The 14,834-nt window shown below is 58.1% G+C and overlaps 2 protein-coding genes across 17 annotated transcripts; both read right to left on the reverse strand.

Moving 5' to 3' along the window:
- Positions 1-704: 704 nt before the first annotated feature.
- MCOLN1 (mucolipin TRP cation channel 1) lies at positions 705-9,126 on the reverse strand. 5 transcript variants are annotated; one of them, XM_039858168.1, is made up of 15 exons: positions 8,968-9,114; positions 7,295-7,418; positions 6,869-7,074; positions 5,938-6,105; positions 5,685-5,850; positions 5,172-5,280; positions 4,826-4,922; positions 4,519-4,618; positions 4,201-4,307; positions 3,926-4,075; positions 3,742-3,843; positions 3,240-3,362; positions 2,566-2,781; positions 1,074-1,204; positions 705-963 (listed from the first exon to the last, which is right to left on the reverse strand). In XM_039858168.1, the coding sequence occupies exons 2-15, from the start codon at positions 7,335-7,337 to the stop codon at positions 930-932; spliced, it is 1,752 nt and encodes a 583-aa protein (XP_039714102.1). In that variant the 5' UTR covers positions 7,338-7,418; positions 8,968-9,114; the 3' UTR covers positions 705-929. The 5 variants fall into 5 exon arrangements, with proteins under 5 accessions (XP_039714102.1, XP_039714092.1, XP_039714082.1 ...); XM_039858158.1 differs by having other exon boundaries at positions 7,295-7,337; positions 8,968-9,113; XM_039858148.1 differs by lacking the exon at positions 8,968-9,114 and adding an exon at positions 8,767-8,811 and having other exon boundaries at positions 7,295-7,337.
- Positions 9,127-10,717: 1,591 nt separating this feature from the next.
- On the reverse strand, positions 10,718-14,465 carry ZNF358 (zinc finger protein 358). Of its 12 annotated transcripts, XM_039858133.1 has the most exons (4): positions 13,627-14,145; positions 13,014-13,137; positions 12,794-12,856; positions 10,718-12,519 (listed from the first exon to the last, which is right to left on the reverse strand). In XM_039858133.1, the coding sequence occupies exons 2-4, from the start codon at positions 13,081-13,083 to the stop codon at positions 10,793-10,795; spliced, it is 1,860 nt and encodes a 619-aa protein (XP_039714067.1). In that variant the 5' UTR covers positions 13,084-13,137; positions 13,627-14,145; the 3' UTR covers positions 10,718-10,792. The 12 variants fall into 12 exon arrangements, with proteins under 12 accessions (XP_039714067.1, XP_039714068.1, XP_039714065.1 ...); XM_039858134.1 differs by lacking the exons at positions 13,014-13,137; positions 13,627-14,145 and adding an exon at positions 14,413-14,450 and having other exon boundaries at positions 12,751-12,856; XM_039858131.1 differs by lacking the exons at positions 13,014-13,137; positions 13,627-14,145 and adding an exon at positions 14,413-14,436 and having other exon boundaries at positions 12,691-12,856.
- Positions 14,466-14,834: the final 369 nt, after the last annotated feature.

The following is a 14,834-nucleotide window of genomic DNA, read 5'->3' on the forward strand; positions in this document are numbered from 1 at the left end:
CTAGGACTCCAGTAATGATGCTGGCGCCATTGCTGGGCGACGTAACCGAGGACGCTGGACTTACTGGAGCACTGGAAAGTTACCGAGCGATCCTCAGGAATACAGGACTATTACTGGGAAAACCGGGAGCTGGGTGGGCACATATCTGGGGTCGTTGGAACATGAGAGTGGGCCTAGGGACGACGTCCGGGCTCCTTGGAAGATGCTGAGGAACTCTGATATATTCCTGGGACTTCCCTGGGATACTGAGGATGTTTTTGGCGCCGCTAAAGTATTAATGGAAATTTGGGGGAGTCACTGGGTTTTTGAGACATTACTTGGGAAATTCATGGGGGTCTAGTCCTCTTCCACCCCAGGGTGCACCTGGCTACCGGTGCGGAAACATCTGCAGGGAACTGGGGGGAAGGGAGCATCAGAGTCGGGGGCTACTGAGAATCAGCGGAGGACATCTTGCGAAAGCCGAAGGCTCGCTAACGACCCCCGAAGGGATGGCCCCTTCGGGGGCGACAGAGACCCGGACTCACCCAGAGGCTGCAGACAGGGTCCACTCAGCGCCAACACCGCTGGCGTTCCGCCCAGCGCCTCAGGTGTGGCCCCTTTAAATTATTCGCTGCAGGGCGCACGGAAGCCCCGCCCCCTACCCTGTTAGGAAGGTCGTGTGGAACCTACTGAATGTGGCAACGCCTTAAAGGGGCCAAAGACCATTTGGCTAGGGGAATGCCCCTCCCGCTAGAAGAGTAAGCGAGGTTTTTTTATTCCCCCCATTTATTGAACACCCATCCCACCCCAGTGTCCAACCCGACTGACCCAGGCCCTCACAGGGCGCTGTAGGGAGCCGGTCCTTCAAAGCAAACCCTAAAAATAAATAAGAGCGGATCTCCACAGTCCCAGGTCCTGGGGCTAATGTCCAGTGGCTGTCCCGATCCGAGTCAATTCACCAGCAGCGAATGCTCCGAGGCGTCCCTGTTGGAGGGGCAGTGTCAGCTGGGGCCGAAGGCAGCCGTAGCAGAAGGCAGCCGTGACCTCTGGCAACTCCCCTTCCCTCAGCCCCCAATCCTAACCAAAACTCGAACCTGCCGCAACAGCAGAGGAGGCTGCAGGCTGAGCCACTCCCGCGGCGGAACTTGCCGGAGGTAGGGCTGTCCTTGCACTGCGCGATGTAGGCCTGGAGCTCGCTCATCTCCGCGAGGGCACCGCCCGGGTGCTGAGGAGAGATATGGGGTGAACCAGCCAAAAGGGGCCCCTTGAGATCTGCCCTTGGCTCCACCTCTTCTCCAGCCATCTGGATCTCCTCGCTGCAAGCAGGCTCCCACCTCTGGGCCTTTGCACTTGCTGTGTCCACCACCTGTTGTTCCTTATGGTTTTCTTCCTGAAAGAACTTCTCTGATCCCTGAATATGTGCACAACCTGAATCTTGGTCAGTTGGTGTCACATCTACATCCCCAGTCATCTGAATAGTGTGGCTTTCAGCAAGAGACTGAAAGGCCCTCCCTACCTTGTGAAGGAGCCATCTCTTCCCAAAGTTCTTTCTAGCTAATAGGTCTTTGTTTTGGCTGTTTCTTCACCCTGATGCTCCCTTCCTTGAGTTCCCATCTCTTCAACCTAGAACTTTCTGAGATGATAAAAATGTTTGGTTCTGTGCTGTCCAATCTGGTAGCTACTAGCCAGCCACATTGTTTTCTGGGCCTTTAATATGTGAACGATGTGAGTGAGGAAATGAATTTGGATAAGTATTTCATTTTCATTTAAATCAAAATGTAAACAGTCCCATGTGGTTAGGAACTAGTATTAGACAGCACATTCTAGAAGCCTTCATGGACTCACCCTAATACCAGTCTAAAGCAGAGGATCCCACAGTAACCTTCCACACTTCCTTCATATCTCTCACCAGTGGTTCACCACACTTCTGTCCATGCATCATCCTCTTGCCCACTGGGCTTGGACAGACTGTGTACACCTTTCCTCATTTCCTAGATGCCAGGTGCCCAGCACAGGGCTTGGCCCACGATAGGCCCTCAGACATGTTGGCTAAAAGAATCCTGTCTCCTTGCCACCTCCATGTTCTTCTCCGACTCCCTGCTCTCCTCAGATCTCCACAGCCTTGCAGGACCGCTACAGTTCCCCAGACCCAAACAGCCCCCACCAAGGCCACCCCACAGAACAGAAGGCTAAAGAGCAGGGCTTCAATATTCAGACAGTCCTGGGTTGAACCTGGCTTCATCACTTAGTAGCTGACTTCAGGCAAGTCAGTGAAACTTTATGGCCTGGTGTCCCTGTTGGTAAAAGCAGACGCAGGAATCCTACCTGCATAGAGCCCTGCCTTGATCAAACTGAGAATGAGCCAGCTGTGACCATGACGACATCAGGCCCACCTATGCTCCACAATTCCAAGCCACTCTCTCCTTTGGCTTCGCAGAGTCTCTCATTCCCCGAATCCTTCTCTCCTTGCACCCCTCCCCCGGCATGTTCCCCAGGACCCTGCCATGGCCCACTCCAAGGGACCTGGAGCCCAAGTTAGAGCTGTGAGTGCGGTTGGTCGCGCGGTGGAGGGGTTGCGTGGCTAACCTTGATGGTGTCGTAGGCACCCGTGATGAGCGCGATGAAGAGGCTGAGCACCATGTAGATGAAAAGACTGATGAAGGAGTAGAGGTAGAGCTGGGAGAAGAGCCAGACGAGGCTGCTGTGGCCCTGCTGCGCCTGCATCGCTGCGAACGTCACGAACATGTCGTCCCCGTTGATGAGCGAGAACAGGCACTCCGACACCATGGACAGTGAGCGGAACTGCGGCCGGGCAGCAAGGTCAGTGGGGTTGAGACAGAGGGAGCCGTGAGCATGGCTGGGGGCAGGATGGGGCACTAGGGGTCAGAGGGTACAGTGGACCAGTAGTCACAATGGGACCACCTGGGGGTCACTGTAAAATGACAAGGTCATAGGGTCAGTGCCAGGGTTACTGGGGGTCAGAGTGCAGAATATCATCAGTCATGATGGGGTCACTTGGGGGTCACTGTGTCAATGACGATGTCATAAGGTCAATGCTAGAACAGAGGAGACAGTGGGCAGAACTGCTGCAGACATGCTGGTTAAGTTACCAGGGGTCAAGCTGAGTCGTTCAGTGTGGCCAGGTCAATGAGAGATAAACCAGAGGGCTTAGGAAGTGGGCTCAGGGGAGGGGGCCCAGAGACCCCTCAACTGTGAGTCATAAGCACCCACCATCAGCTCTGGCCCCAGCCAGTCCCTACCTTCACGTGATAGGGCCCCAACACGATCCAGCCACAGAAGCAATAGCCTAGGTAGATGACAGCCACACAGCAGCAGAAGCGCATGACGCTGGGCAGGGCCACCCGCAGTGTGGCGATGAGGATCTGCAGTAGGGCAGATGGGGGCCCAATGATGGCATGGCCACAACTGGGGTCGGTGGTGCATATGGGGTGGAGCAGTCAGGGCCTGTCCGAGGGCGTGGCTAGGGGAGCCTAGAATGAGCGGCATGGGGCTGAGGGGGCCCAAGGGCATGCCATGACTGGACTCAGCTAGGTGGCTATGAAGGGGCAGGCTCGCATGGCCCCTGCCCAAGTATAGTGACAGGTACATCTGGGGTGGGCAGGTACAGGGCTAAGAGACTTGTGACAGGCCATCTGCAGGGGCTGATGATTGCCACACGTGTATGAACTTAGCGGGGTAGGAAGCAGGCAACATGTGGCCACCACCTGGAAGGAGGGCCCAGGCTGCGCACACGAGGCTCACGTTGTACTTATGGAAGAAGGTAAGGTAGCGGATGACGCCGACCCAGACGAGCAGTGTCGAGGTGCCCAGGAGGATGCTGCAGACGTCGTAGCTGGCCAGGTTCTAGGGGCGGGAGCAGTGTCAACTCCATCTAGCCGCCCATTCCAGGGGATGTTGCCCTGGGCAGGGTGTGGGCAGGACCCACCTTGGCTTCGATGCCAATCTTCATGATCGTTCCTGAGATGGTCAGCACGTCACTGGTGACCAGCAGGATGTACCAGCCGTTGACAAATTCCAGTCGCTCCCACAGGCTGATAACCCGTCCCCGCTGCTGCCACATAAACCGAACAAACTCCTGCAGGAGGCAGGTGGAGTGAGGCCCTCTCCAGGCATGGGAGCCTCGAGCCACCCCTGGCCTTTATGGCCCCAGAGCTGGGCAAAGGCTGGATTGGGCACATGTGACATTGGGGTGGCTCTCACATTCTGTAGTAGGAAGCCACGGAGCAGGGAGCGGGCACACAGCAGGAAGGAGAAGGAGCAGGTGAGGATCACGAACACATCAAACAGGAGCCGGAAGCTGTTGTCTCCTGTGGGGGAGGGGGCCTTGGGTTGGGCCAGGGTGGCTCAAAGCCTTGTGAGGCCAAGCCTAGGGGGCTGTAGGGCAAGTTTTGGCTGGTCAGCAGGCTCATGGGCTACTCTGGGTGAGCCGGAAGCTCTGTCAGTGCTGGTCTGGGGCTTGGGAATCCCCAGGCGGGTCAGGGTCCCTGGTTGGCGCTGGTCTGGGGCTTGAGGGCTCACCGTGCCTGAAGACGCTGGGGTGCTTACACTCTTGGATGTGGGCTTGAGTCTCCAGGCTGATGGGGACACGCCCGCTGTGTGCCTTATTGTCAAATGTGATCTGCGGTGGGGTGCAGAGTAAGCCTTGGCAGGCCTAGGCTCCCAGACCCGCATGACAGGTGGTCTGTCTGGCCCCAGCTTCCCCATCACTCCCATGCTGCCCTTGGCCAAGGGTCCCCAGCCCTGGAGCTCAAGAACCCTGTGGCACCACCCCCTGCCCCTCATCACTGGTGGCTCCACACCCTCGGCCTGAACACCATGGGCTCACTAGGACACTGAAGGTGTAGCAGTCTGGGATCTCATTGTTGATCAGGCTCTGCAGGTTAATGGTCTTCAGCTGGAAGTGGATGGTGACGTTGATCAGCCTGAAGGGGAAGAGTCTAGTGAAGGGGAAGGGGCTCCGCAGCTCCCTCAGGCCCCAGAGTGCCCGCGCTCCTGCCCAACGCTGACTCTGCAGCTGGCAGTGGAAGTGCTCACTCAGCAGACACGAGCCCAGCCCACCCCTGCCCCGGCCTGTGGGGAAGTGGCTCCCGGGGGAGTCCCAAGGACACATGGCATCCTGCCTCCCCCACCCTCTGCCCAGCCCTGGGGTGGCCCCCTCCATCAGGCAGTACTTGTGGAATTTGAGCGTGAGGTTCTTGTAACTGGCGCTGCCATCCAACAGCGATAGATCATCACGAGGGGGCACAATGGGTCTCTCGGGGGGATCCACTTGGATGCAGTCTGAGGACAGGGAGTCAGAGAAGGGACACTTGGGATGGGGGAGGCACAGGCAGGTCTCCCCAGAGTCCCGGATGGCAGACTTCCCTGATTCACTTCCCACTTGATACTTGAACATTTACTGTTTGTTCCCCGTGTCCACCCAGGGTAGGGCCTGGTCTGTCTGTTCCCTCTGCAGACCCTAGGGCCTAGCGCTCTGTGGGCCCCCGAGTGTTTAGTGAATTCATGATATTAAAACATAATGCCCAGTTCTTTCTGCACGGCAAGCATTCTTCTAAACATACTGCATACTTCACATCACTGATGCTCAGGACAGCCCATCTCCCAGATGAGTGAGGGGCAGAGCTGGGATTTTAATCCCAGCAGCGGGGAGGCCCCAAGAGCTCAGCCCCACTTTATCTACTCACCAGTGACAACCATTGGGTCGATGTCAAAGGTATCGTTGGCTGGGTCCACGTGGCCCCGGTGGTAGTACCGCTGGCAGAGGGCCAGGGCTGAGCCATTGGCCCAGGGACCACCCCCGCCCCGCACATATGCGTAGCGGCCCAGTGACACATCAGGGAGTATCAGGTACTGTGGGCAGAGAAGGGGAAGGTCCATCAGCCCCACCTGCACTCCCCTGATCTTCCCACCTGCCAACCTGCTCCTGGCTGCTCGTACCTGGTCCACGGCGTAGAAGATAGCCTGGTAGAGCTGCTCCCGAGTATAGGCTGCGAAGGTGTCATCTGCCCCATCAGAGTAGCCCAGAAGGAAGAGGTGGCGGAAGGCGATGGTGTTCTCCTCCCGGAATGTCACTGCCAGCTGGTTGCTGAGCCCGAACAGGATGAGCTGGTGGGATGATGGGGGGTCGATGTTGCTGGGATGGGGCTTCCTCAGTGCATGAGTGGAGGAAGAGGAAAAAGAGCGCCCACTCCATGAGGGCATATGTCCCCGTCTTCCGTGCCCACCGTTTGTTCCCAATGCCCAGCACACAGTGGGCACTTATATATCTCTCAGCAGCAACTAACGTTCACTAAATGTGTATCAGATGCCAACTTCCGTGCTAAACCCAAACCTACAGGGTAAGAACCACTGCTGGGTCCCTTGACTAAGGGGAAATTAGAAGCATAGTAACATAGCCAAAGTCGCAGCACCAGACCAGAAGCTCCTCAGCAGAGGCTGGGTCTGATTCATCTTACGGTCTCCAAATCCTAGCATAGGGCCTGGCATGGGAAGGAGGTCAACTATCTGTTCAGCTACTGGGTTAGTTCTCTTTTTGAGTCAACATGGCATCAGACTGCCTGAGTTCAAGTGCCAGCAGCTCCTAACACTTGGTTGCTGTGTGACTTTGGACAAGTCCCTAAGCCTCTCTGAGCCTCTCAGCTGCCTCACCTGGGGGCGACAGAAGTTGCTGGGACCTCGGAGGGCATGTGTGAGGTTAAAAGGGGCTGCTCACATACAAAGCTCAGAGGGCTTCCTGATTGATTACTGCCATTTTCACTACTGTCATTATGCTGCTGCAGGGTCAGGACAAGGCTCCAACTCCCAGACTCTCCTTCTAGGAAAACAGCAGTCGCAGGTGCTGTTCTTATGGGGCCCCCGAAGGTCTCACCTGCACAGTGACCACCAAGATCTTCACTACTTGCAGCATCAGCTTGAAGGGCTTGCGGCCCTTGGCCCGAAATTTGTCACAGGGACTCATGAAAAAGTACTTGAGACGGCGGCGGAGGTCTTCCTCTTCCAGAGGGGTTGGAGGCGCTGGCAAAGTCCCCGCCTGGGTCCCATATCCGGGGCTGGGGGTCAGGAGGTGCTCAGTCTCTGGGGGAATGGGAGAGATCAGTGGGAACCAGGCCCGGGCAGGTCCACTGCCAACAGGGGAGGCAGGTCCCATGTTCCAGCTAAGAAAGAACTCTGGGAGATCTAAGAAATTCTGAAAATCTGCAACATTTTATGGATATACACAGCAATGCTGCTCAGATTACAAATTTGGGTTTGGGACTCAAAAGGGCCGGGACTGATTTCTGACCCTGATGCTCACCGGCTTGGGCAGGGCACTTGGTCTCTCTGAGTCTGTTTCTCATCTGCAAAATGGGACAATAGCATCTCTCATCAAGAAGCTGAGGATCTGATGCTTACAAAGTGTTTATCACAGGAGCTGGTACCTGGTAAGAATGTCAGGACATTCCATCATCGTTCCTGTCATGGATTTGTGGGGAGAGAATGAATTGCCTCCACTGGTTTTTCACAGTGCACTCAAGGCTCCTGGGCCCATCCCAAATCCAGCCTCCACACATGAACATGGAACTCAGCTACATTCTGGTATTTTCTGGATAAGCGCCCAAAGAATAAACTTTCCACTCATCATGACCTGGCCTGTTAAGCTGACACTCTCACAAGCCACAGGCCTGGAGTAGGAGAGACTGACAGTGATGGTAATAATAAGAGAATGCAGAGCCGAAGACTCACTGTGCACCAGCAGATGTTATAGCACTGCCCATTTGGGAGTTTATGAGCTAATATGACATCTTCATTAAAGCTGCCAGCTCCTGGAAATCACACAGCCCTAGGACCAAATCCCGGACCTGCTGCTTCCAGGTTGGGGAACTCCAGGCACCTTTCTAAGTCTCAGTCTCCTCCTGAAGAGTAGAGGGAGAAAAAAGTCTTCCCCTGAGGCTGAAACTCTGAAAGTGCCTCAAGAATGAAGTGAGGCAAAGCGGTTCCGCCTGAGCCTCAGTAATTCTTCAGCAAATGAATACTGTCCTAAGCACTGCTTGTTCCCTTCAATCTTGACCAGCCTAAGAGGAAGGTCTAAGGTTTCAGCAACTGCTGGGGTCAGCGCTGGTTACAGCAGCCCAGAACTCTCCCTGACACACCCCCACTACCCCCACTGGGAGAACCCAGCTTCTTTCCAGGGCCTGGCTGGCCTACTGCCTGGCACTGTCACCGAGATGACTGTGGACACTGTTAGAACCTGTCCTGCAGGGAGGGCCAGCTCCTGGCTGGTCCCTTTGGAGCTTGGATGCTATTGTGGTTGTTTACAGGACCGCTGGACAGAAGCCAGAAGGCGGGCCTGCTTCCCTAGCTAGGATCATAGCTAACCCACCCCAGACTCCATCAGCTGTGACATCTTTCAGGTGTCTCCAGCCAGCTCAAGAAGTGAAGAAAAACACAAGGGGTCTTTCTCCAAGCTCCCCCATTAGAGACGGAGACTGAAGAAGCTGGAGCTGGACTGAGCGATCTGAAATTGAGTTAGGCGTCTAGGCTCGAGGAGGCAATTCCCCGAGCCCTCTGCCTGAATTTAGAGAAGCTGAGCATTTGCCTTCTGGGAGTCTCACGTGCGAGTTGGAAAAGCTGGTGCCAGCTGAGTTCCAGCAATGCTGAGCAATCGGAATCTAGGCTCAGAACGGAACCTCGCAGCCCTGTGTCAAAGAAGCAGGCGGCCTGCCTGCTGTCTGAGTTTAGGAACTCCGAGCAGAGCCTGGGTCTAGGAAGGGCAGTCGGGAGTCTCACCACTCCGAAGTGGGAGAAGCTGGTGCCCATCCGCCACCCAAGTTCTATGAGCCTTCTGCCCAAATCTCCACTGCGGGAAAGCTGGAGATCAACACCAGAGTTTGGGAAAGGGAAACTAGGAGCTCCTGCGCCCCAGGCCGGCGGAGCTGGCTGGCTGGCTGCATGCCCTCCCGCAGCCCACGGGGGCGTCCGCACTCTCACCTGAGCCGCGCGAGCCCACGGGGGTTGCCATACCGGGGCGGGGAGCGCCGGACGCCAGCGGGCGCGGCGGAGCAGCCGGGGTCCCAGCGCCCGCCGCTGTCACTGCGGCCTCTCCGCCTCGCGGTGCCGCTTCAAACCCTCGCTTATCAGCTGACTTGAGCCCAGAGTCACGTGATCAGAGCGCCTTTGGAGACACGTGACCAGATCCTGTCCCGCCCCCTGCGCCACGACAACATCGGCCTAGCGGTGCGCAGGCGTCCCTCCGCGGGCGACTTGCGGGAAGTCGCGAGATCCTAGCACCGACGGCAGACACGATTCTGGGGATGGGCTGGCTCTGAGCGTGCCAATGTAGGACTGTCTCCGTCCTGGCTCCGTCACGCCCGCGTCTAATGCCAACCTCTTGGCTTCCATGTATTTGACCCCTTACCTTCCGCAATATCTGGTGATGTCCCTACATCCTATCTAAGGGCTGTTCCCCTCCATCCTACCAGAAATCCCAGGGTTAATCTCAACCCCTTCTGCTTCTGCCCCTCTCTTCTGTATGACCTATCAGCAAATCTTATTTCGTTTTCTAATTATATCCCAAAGAAGATCACTTATTCCCACTTTTATGGCTCTCAGCCCAGAGTCACCTGGACCACTGCAGTAACCTCCTCATATAGGCTCCCAGTCTTGACCCCCTCCATTCCACTCTTCACCCAGCAGCCAAGAACAGCTTCAGAAAACAATTCATATCAGTTCTCTGCCAGAACCTGCAGGTGGCTTCACATTTCTCTGGGACGACAAGCAAACTCCCCACCAGTCTACCAGGGCCCTCTGGTCTTCCCCTGCTTCCTCCCCAGATCATCTCTTAATGGCCCCAGTGCCTTTTCAGACTCTTGCCCTAGAGCGTAATGGTTAAGAACACAGGCTCTGGAGGGCAGACAGACAATCCAGGTTTTTAAATCTAGGCACTGCCAACCGCCACTTCTCTGTCTTTCAAAGAGTCCGCGAAACTCCATGTGCCTCCGTTTCCTCATTTGCAAAATAAGGATGCTCAATCACAGTTCCCTGCTTTGTGGAACTATTGAAAGAATTAAATGATAAAATGCAAGAGCATAGCACAAGGCTAGGCAAATAATGCCGATGATTAAATTAGTGGTTATTGGGATTATATAGTCTTTCCTCAGGAAAGCTCTCCCAGACCTAAAACAGAAGTCCTGTATACTTCTAGAATGTACATACACTTTTTAAATGTTTCCAAATTTGGTATCTGTAAGCTCTGCCAGGCCTAAAGCCATGGTTATCTTGCTTCTGGCTGAGACCTGAGCAATCAACAGGTATCTGTTGAATGCATAAATGGGCAACCTCCCTTTGTCCAGTACCTATAATGTGTGCTTTGAAGGGCAAGGGGTAAGTTAGGGGAGCAGATGGGGCAGGACTGCCCACATGGTATCAGCCTCCATTATCAGCCCACTACTTTCAACACGCCACGAGTCCCACCATTTGGAAAAACCAAAGGGAAGGGATGCTGCTCAGACCGCCTGCAGGGTAAGTCTGCTCCTGACAAGGGTGACCAGGTCTGGAGGAACAGAGCGACTCCTGGGATGGACCAGTGCGAGGCCTTGTTGGGGAAGCTCAGAAGCCCGGAGGACGTCAAGGGGAAGCCAGGACATTTGGGGAGTATGGCTAGCTCAGGCCGCACCCTCCCATCTCCCAAAGGGCTGTGCATTAGGGGAAAAAGAGAAACAGGAGAACCATGAAACAGAGCCAGGAGGCAGTGGGAGGATTTTACTAACTGCACAACACACAACTTCCCCAGACCCTGTGGGTGCCAGCCTCCCCTTTAGCCATCGGGCCCCAGCAGTGCACCTCGCTCCTGCACCCACTCAGGACTCTCACCAAGAGGGAGAGCTGGGCTGTCATGAGTGGGAGAGCTAGGGTCAGGGTGGGTCTCAGGGTTGGGGTCGGGGCTGGGCACAGGATCTGGGTCTGGGCTGTGGACAGATACCTGGTCAGGACTGGCCACAAGGTCAGGATTGGAATCGTGACCAGGCTTAGGGTCAGAAGCCTTGACAGGAACAGGGGTGGGGGTAGATCTGGCGCCAGGGCCAGCTTTGGGGCCAGGTTTGGGGAGGGAGCCCAGCATAGAGCCAGGGTCAGGGCCCAGGCCTGAGCTGGGGCCCAGGCCAGAGCCGAGCACAGAGACAGCATCAGGCCCGAGGAGGGAGACCTGCCCGGGCCTCAACATCGAAGCAGGGCTGAGCCCCAGGCCAGCAGCGGCGGCGGCAGCTGCAGCGGCTGCAGCGGCGGCCCCCTCGTGCACCCGCTTGTGCTTGGTGAGGCTGGAGGCTTGGCCGAAGGCCTTGCCGCAGAGCTGGCAGCGGTAGGGGCGCTCTCCGGAATGCACGTGCAGGTGCTGCAGCAGCGCCGAGCTCTGCCCGAAGGCCTTGGAGCAGTGGGGACAGGCGTAGGGGCGCTCGCCTGTGTGGATGCGTAGGTGGTGCTGCAAGTTGGAGCTCTGGCCGAAGGCCTTGCCGCAGTGGGGACAGCGGTAGGGGCGCTCCGCTGTGTGCGTGCGCTGGTGCTGCAGCAGCGCTGAACTCTGCCCGAAGGCCTTGCCGCACTGCGGGCACGGGTAGGGCCGCTCCCCCGTGTGCGTGCGCAGGTGCTTCAGTAGCGCGGAGCCCTGCCCGAAGCCCTTGGCACACACCGGGCACTTGTGCGGTCGCGGGCCACCGTGCGTGCGCAGGTGCTGCGCCAGCAGCGAGCCGTGCCCGAAGGCCTTGCCGCACACCGGGCAGTGGTGCGGCTTCTCGCCGCTGTGGCTGCTGCGATGCTTCAGCAGTGTGGAGCGCCAGCCGAAGGCCTTGCCGCATGCCGCACATTGGTAGGGCCGCGCGCCCGTGTGGATGCCCCGGTGTTGGGCAAGCGTGGCGCCGTGGCTGAACGACTTGCCACAGTCGGGACAGCGGTAGGGCTTCTCGCCGCTGTGGGTGCGGCGGTGCTGACTCAGCCCTGAGCTGCGGCGGAAGGCTCGCCCGCAATCAGGGCAGGAGAAGGGTCGGGGCGGGCTGGCAGGTGCGGGGAGCACCGCGGGGCTGGTGGTCAGACCCTCCGGGGTGGCAGTGAGGCTGGATGAGAGGGGGTCTAGGTCTGGGGCTTCTGGGGGGCTGAGGGTGTCGCTGTTAGGGTCGAGAACCAGAGGGACAGGGCCGATGACGTCTGGATCGAGATCAAAACTCGACGACATGGGATCGAGATCTTGGGGATCCGAGTCACGGTTCCCGGAAATGGAGCTGGGTGCTTCCACATCAGGGTCCAGATCCTCGGAGACCAGCTCCAGATCTTCAGAGCTGGGGTCTGCGTCTTCAGAGACAGTGTTGAGGTCTTCTGGGTCAGGATGTGGGTCTTCAGAAATCGGATCAAGCTCTTCTGGGTTGGGGTCCAGGTCTTCTGAGTCTGAGTCAAGCTTTTCATAAGTGGGTCTTGGGCCTTTGTGGCCTGGGTTCCTGACCAGGACCGAGCGCCGCATCCTAGGTGTGGAAGTGCCAGCTGCTTCTGGGGCAGGATCTGCAGGATGAGGACAGGGTGGGTGGAGGTAGGTTTTAGGAGGCAGGCGGAGTCTCTTTTGGAAAGTGAACAGAGATTGGATAGGGGGCCAGGCTGTGCCTCAGAACCCACTTCTGAACTCCCGCATGGGTCCTTTTCCTGCCTCAGACCACAGGGAGATTTGTGACTCACCCTGGGCAGGGAGAAGGATCCTAGTGGGACATGGGGGCCCCTCCCTTCTCAGCCCCACACCTGGACGGAAGTCATGGGACCCGGCACTAGAGGTCTCCAGTACCCAACTCCATGGCTCTGCCCCTCTCTCCATCCTGGACTCCTCCTCTCGTGGGAAGCTTGGGTCCTGTGGAGGAGAGAGAGTCCTAGGTTCCTACTTCGTGGGGAAGAGGGTGGGTGTCTTGGTTCCTGTGCTTGCTGCTAAGTACACGGTTTGAATTCCTGTCCCATAGTCAAGGGTGGCATATGTGGGAGTTCCTGGTAAGGAAGGGGATTTGGCTCACCTCCTAGAGAGGCAGTATCCTGAGTTGAGCAGCCTGTATCTGAGGGATAAGGGCGGGGGGCAAACCACATCTGCTAGTCCTCTTGGGTTCTTAGGGGAGCTCAGGGGCACCCCTGGCTTGCTTCCTGGGGAAGAGACCACCAGAATGCCAGACTTCACAGTTCTAGGGTGAAAGCAACTGCCCAAACACCTGTGTTCCCAAATGCCAGTTCCTAAAGCTAGAGAGGGAGGTGGGGAAATAATATGTGGGACCCGTGGGGGCAGGGGATCCATGGATCCCATAGCCAGGACAATCGGGGCAGGTGTCAGTATACCTGTTGCCCAGCTGGATAGAAGAGCCCGAATTCTAATCCCTAGCTGAGGGCTGGGCAAAAATAGTACCTGGGGCCCCTCTTGGGTGATTGGAGGGACCCCTAGGCCACCTCCTAGGAAGGGGAGATTCCTGAGTGACTGACCCCATGGCCGGAGAATGGGGATGCATGTCAGGACACTTTTTGTCCCCTCTGGAGAGGACAAAATTCAGGAAAGATCCTGAATTCCAGGCAGGAGGCAAGGAGGTGGTGGAAAACAATAGCTGGGACCCCTTTTAGGGAGCAAGAGGAGCTCAGGATTACCTGATGGGAGGTGATGCCTTGAGTAACCCACCCCATGGCTGGGCACTGGGGGAGATTGGCCAGCAGATAGATCTCTTCCTGGGAGACAGGGGACCTTTCCTTCTGTGGAGGGAGACATCCTGGGCCACAACCCCATAGCTGGGAGTGGGTAAGCGAATGATGGACAATGAGTTCCTGGATCACCTCTTCCATCCAGAACCCAAGGTTGGAGGGTGGGGAACAACGCCTGGGTCCCCTCCTGGGTTCCTGGGGGGCAGGGAATCCTTGGATCACCTCCTGGGGAAGGATCTTCCAGAACTCTGGACCCCCAAGACTGGAGAGTGAGAAGAATAAGTGGGGTCCTGGAGGACAGAGGGAACCCCTGCATCCCCCTCTTGAGGAAGGGCCTCCTGAAACCCCGACCCCAGGCTCAGAATGGGAAGAACAATGCCTAGGGGCCCTCTTGGGTGCCTGGGGGGAGGGCGTCTGGGTCGCCTCCAGGGGGAAGGGGTGTCCTGAACTCCCGACCCCACGCTGAGAGGTTTTCCCTGCCTTATCCCTCCCGATCTAGGGCGCCCAGCTCCGGCCGGGCCCTCTCCGGGGGCCGCAGAAGTGGACTGGGCGCACTAGGCCCGCGGGCCGTTCGGCCCCTCGCATCGCGCCGCGACCCCGCTCTCCCGGGCCGGAGCGGGCGGCGCGCGGAGCGGGCAGTGCACAGAGGTCGCCCCGGGTCGCGCCCCTTGCCAGGACCCCCCGCCAGCCCTCACCCAGGGCCCCGCCCGCCGACTCGCTCGCGGGGACACTCACCCGGCGCCCCTCGCCCCTGCCCGGCCCGCCGCGCCCGCCGGCGCCCCCGGGGCCCGCAGCCAGCCCCCCGCCCGCCAGCCCCGCCGGCGGCCCCCTCGGCCCAGCGGCCCCGCCAGGCGCTCCCGGGGAGCGAGAGGGGCTGGCCGAGGGCCGCAGCGGGAGCTGCTGGGACTTGTAGTTCGCCCGCGCCCGCCGCGGCCGTCGCCATCTCTGCCCCCGCCCTCCCCCGGGCCAGCCTTTGTCCCGGCCCGGGCGCCCCGGCCGCGCGGCCGGCCCTTTGTCTGTGCTGTGCGCCAACCGCTCGGCCGCGCCTGCCCTCTCCTGTGCCTATCCCTTTCTCTGTCCCTCTCCGTCTCTCTCTGTGCCCGTGCCTACTTCCGTCCCTGTTCCTGTCTCTCTCAGTCGGTATATATCTATTCCTT

The sequence above is a fragment of the Pteropus medius genome, unplaced genomic scaffold (genome assembly GCF_902729225.1).
Source record: "Pteropus medius unplaced genomic scaffold, Ma_sr-lr_union100, whole genome shotgun sequence".
Taxonomy (NCBI): Eukaryota; Metazoa; Chordata; class Mammalia; order Chiroptera; family Pteropodidae; genus Pteropus; species Pteropus medius.

What these genes read in the sequence shown, in the direction of transcription:
- MCOLN1 (XM_039858148.1), bottom strand. Translation starts at nt 8,796, where the DNA reads ATGGGCACCAGCTTCTCCCACTTCGGAGTG. An exon ending in TCTTGGTGGTCACTGTGCAG is followed by an intron (nt 6,106 to 6,868) that starts GTGAGACCTTCG and finishes TCATCCCACCAG; the next exon opens with CTCATCCTGTTCGGGCTCAG. An exon ending in TCTTCTACGCCGTGGACCAG is followed by an intron (nt 5,851 to 5,937) that starts GTACGAGCAGCC and finishes CTCTGCCCACAG; the next exon opens with TACCTGATACTCCCTGATGT.
- ZNF358 (XM_039858126.1), bottom strand. Translation starts at nt 13,993, where the DNA reads ATGCAGGGGTTCCCTCTGTCCTCCAGGACCCCACTTATTCTTCTCACT. An exon ending in AAGGCATCACCTCCCATCAG is followed by an intron (nt 12,857 to 13,626) that starts GTAATCCTGAGC and finishes TCTCCTCCACAG; the next exon opens with GACCCAAGCTTCCCACGAGA. An exon ending in GGGCAGAGCCATGGAGTTGG is followed by an intron (nt 12,520 to 12,793) that starts GTACTGGAGACC and finishes CTCATCCTGCAG; the next exon opens with ATCCTGCCCCAGAAGCAGCT.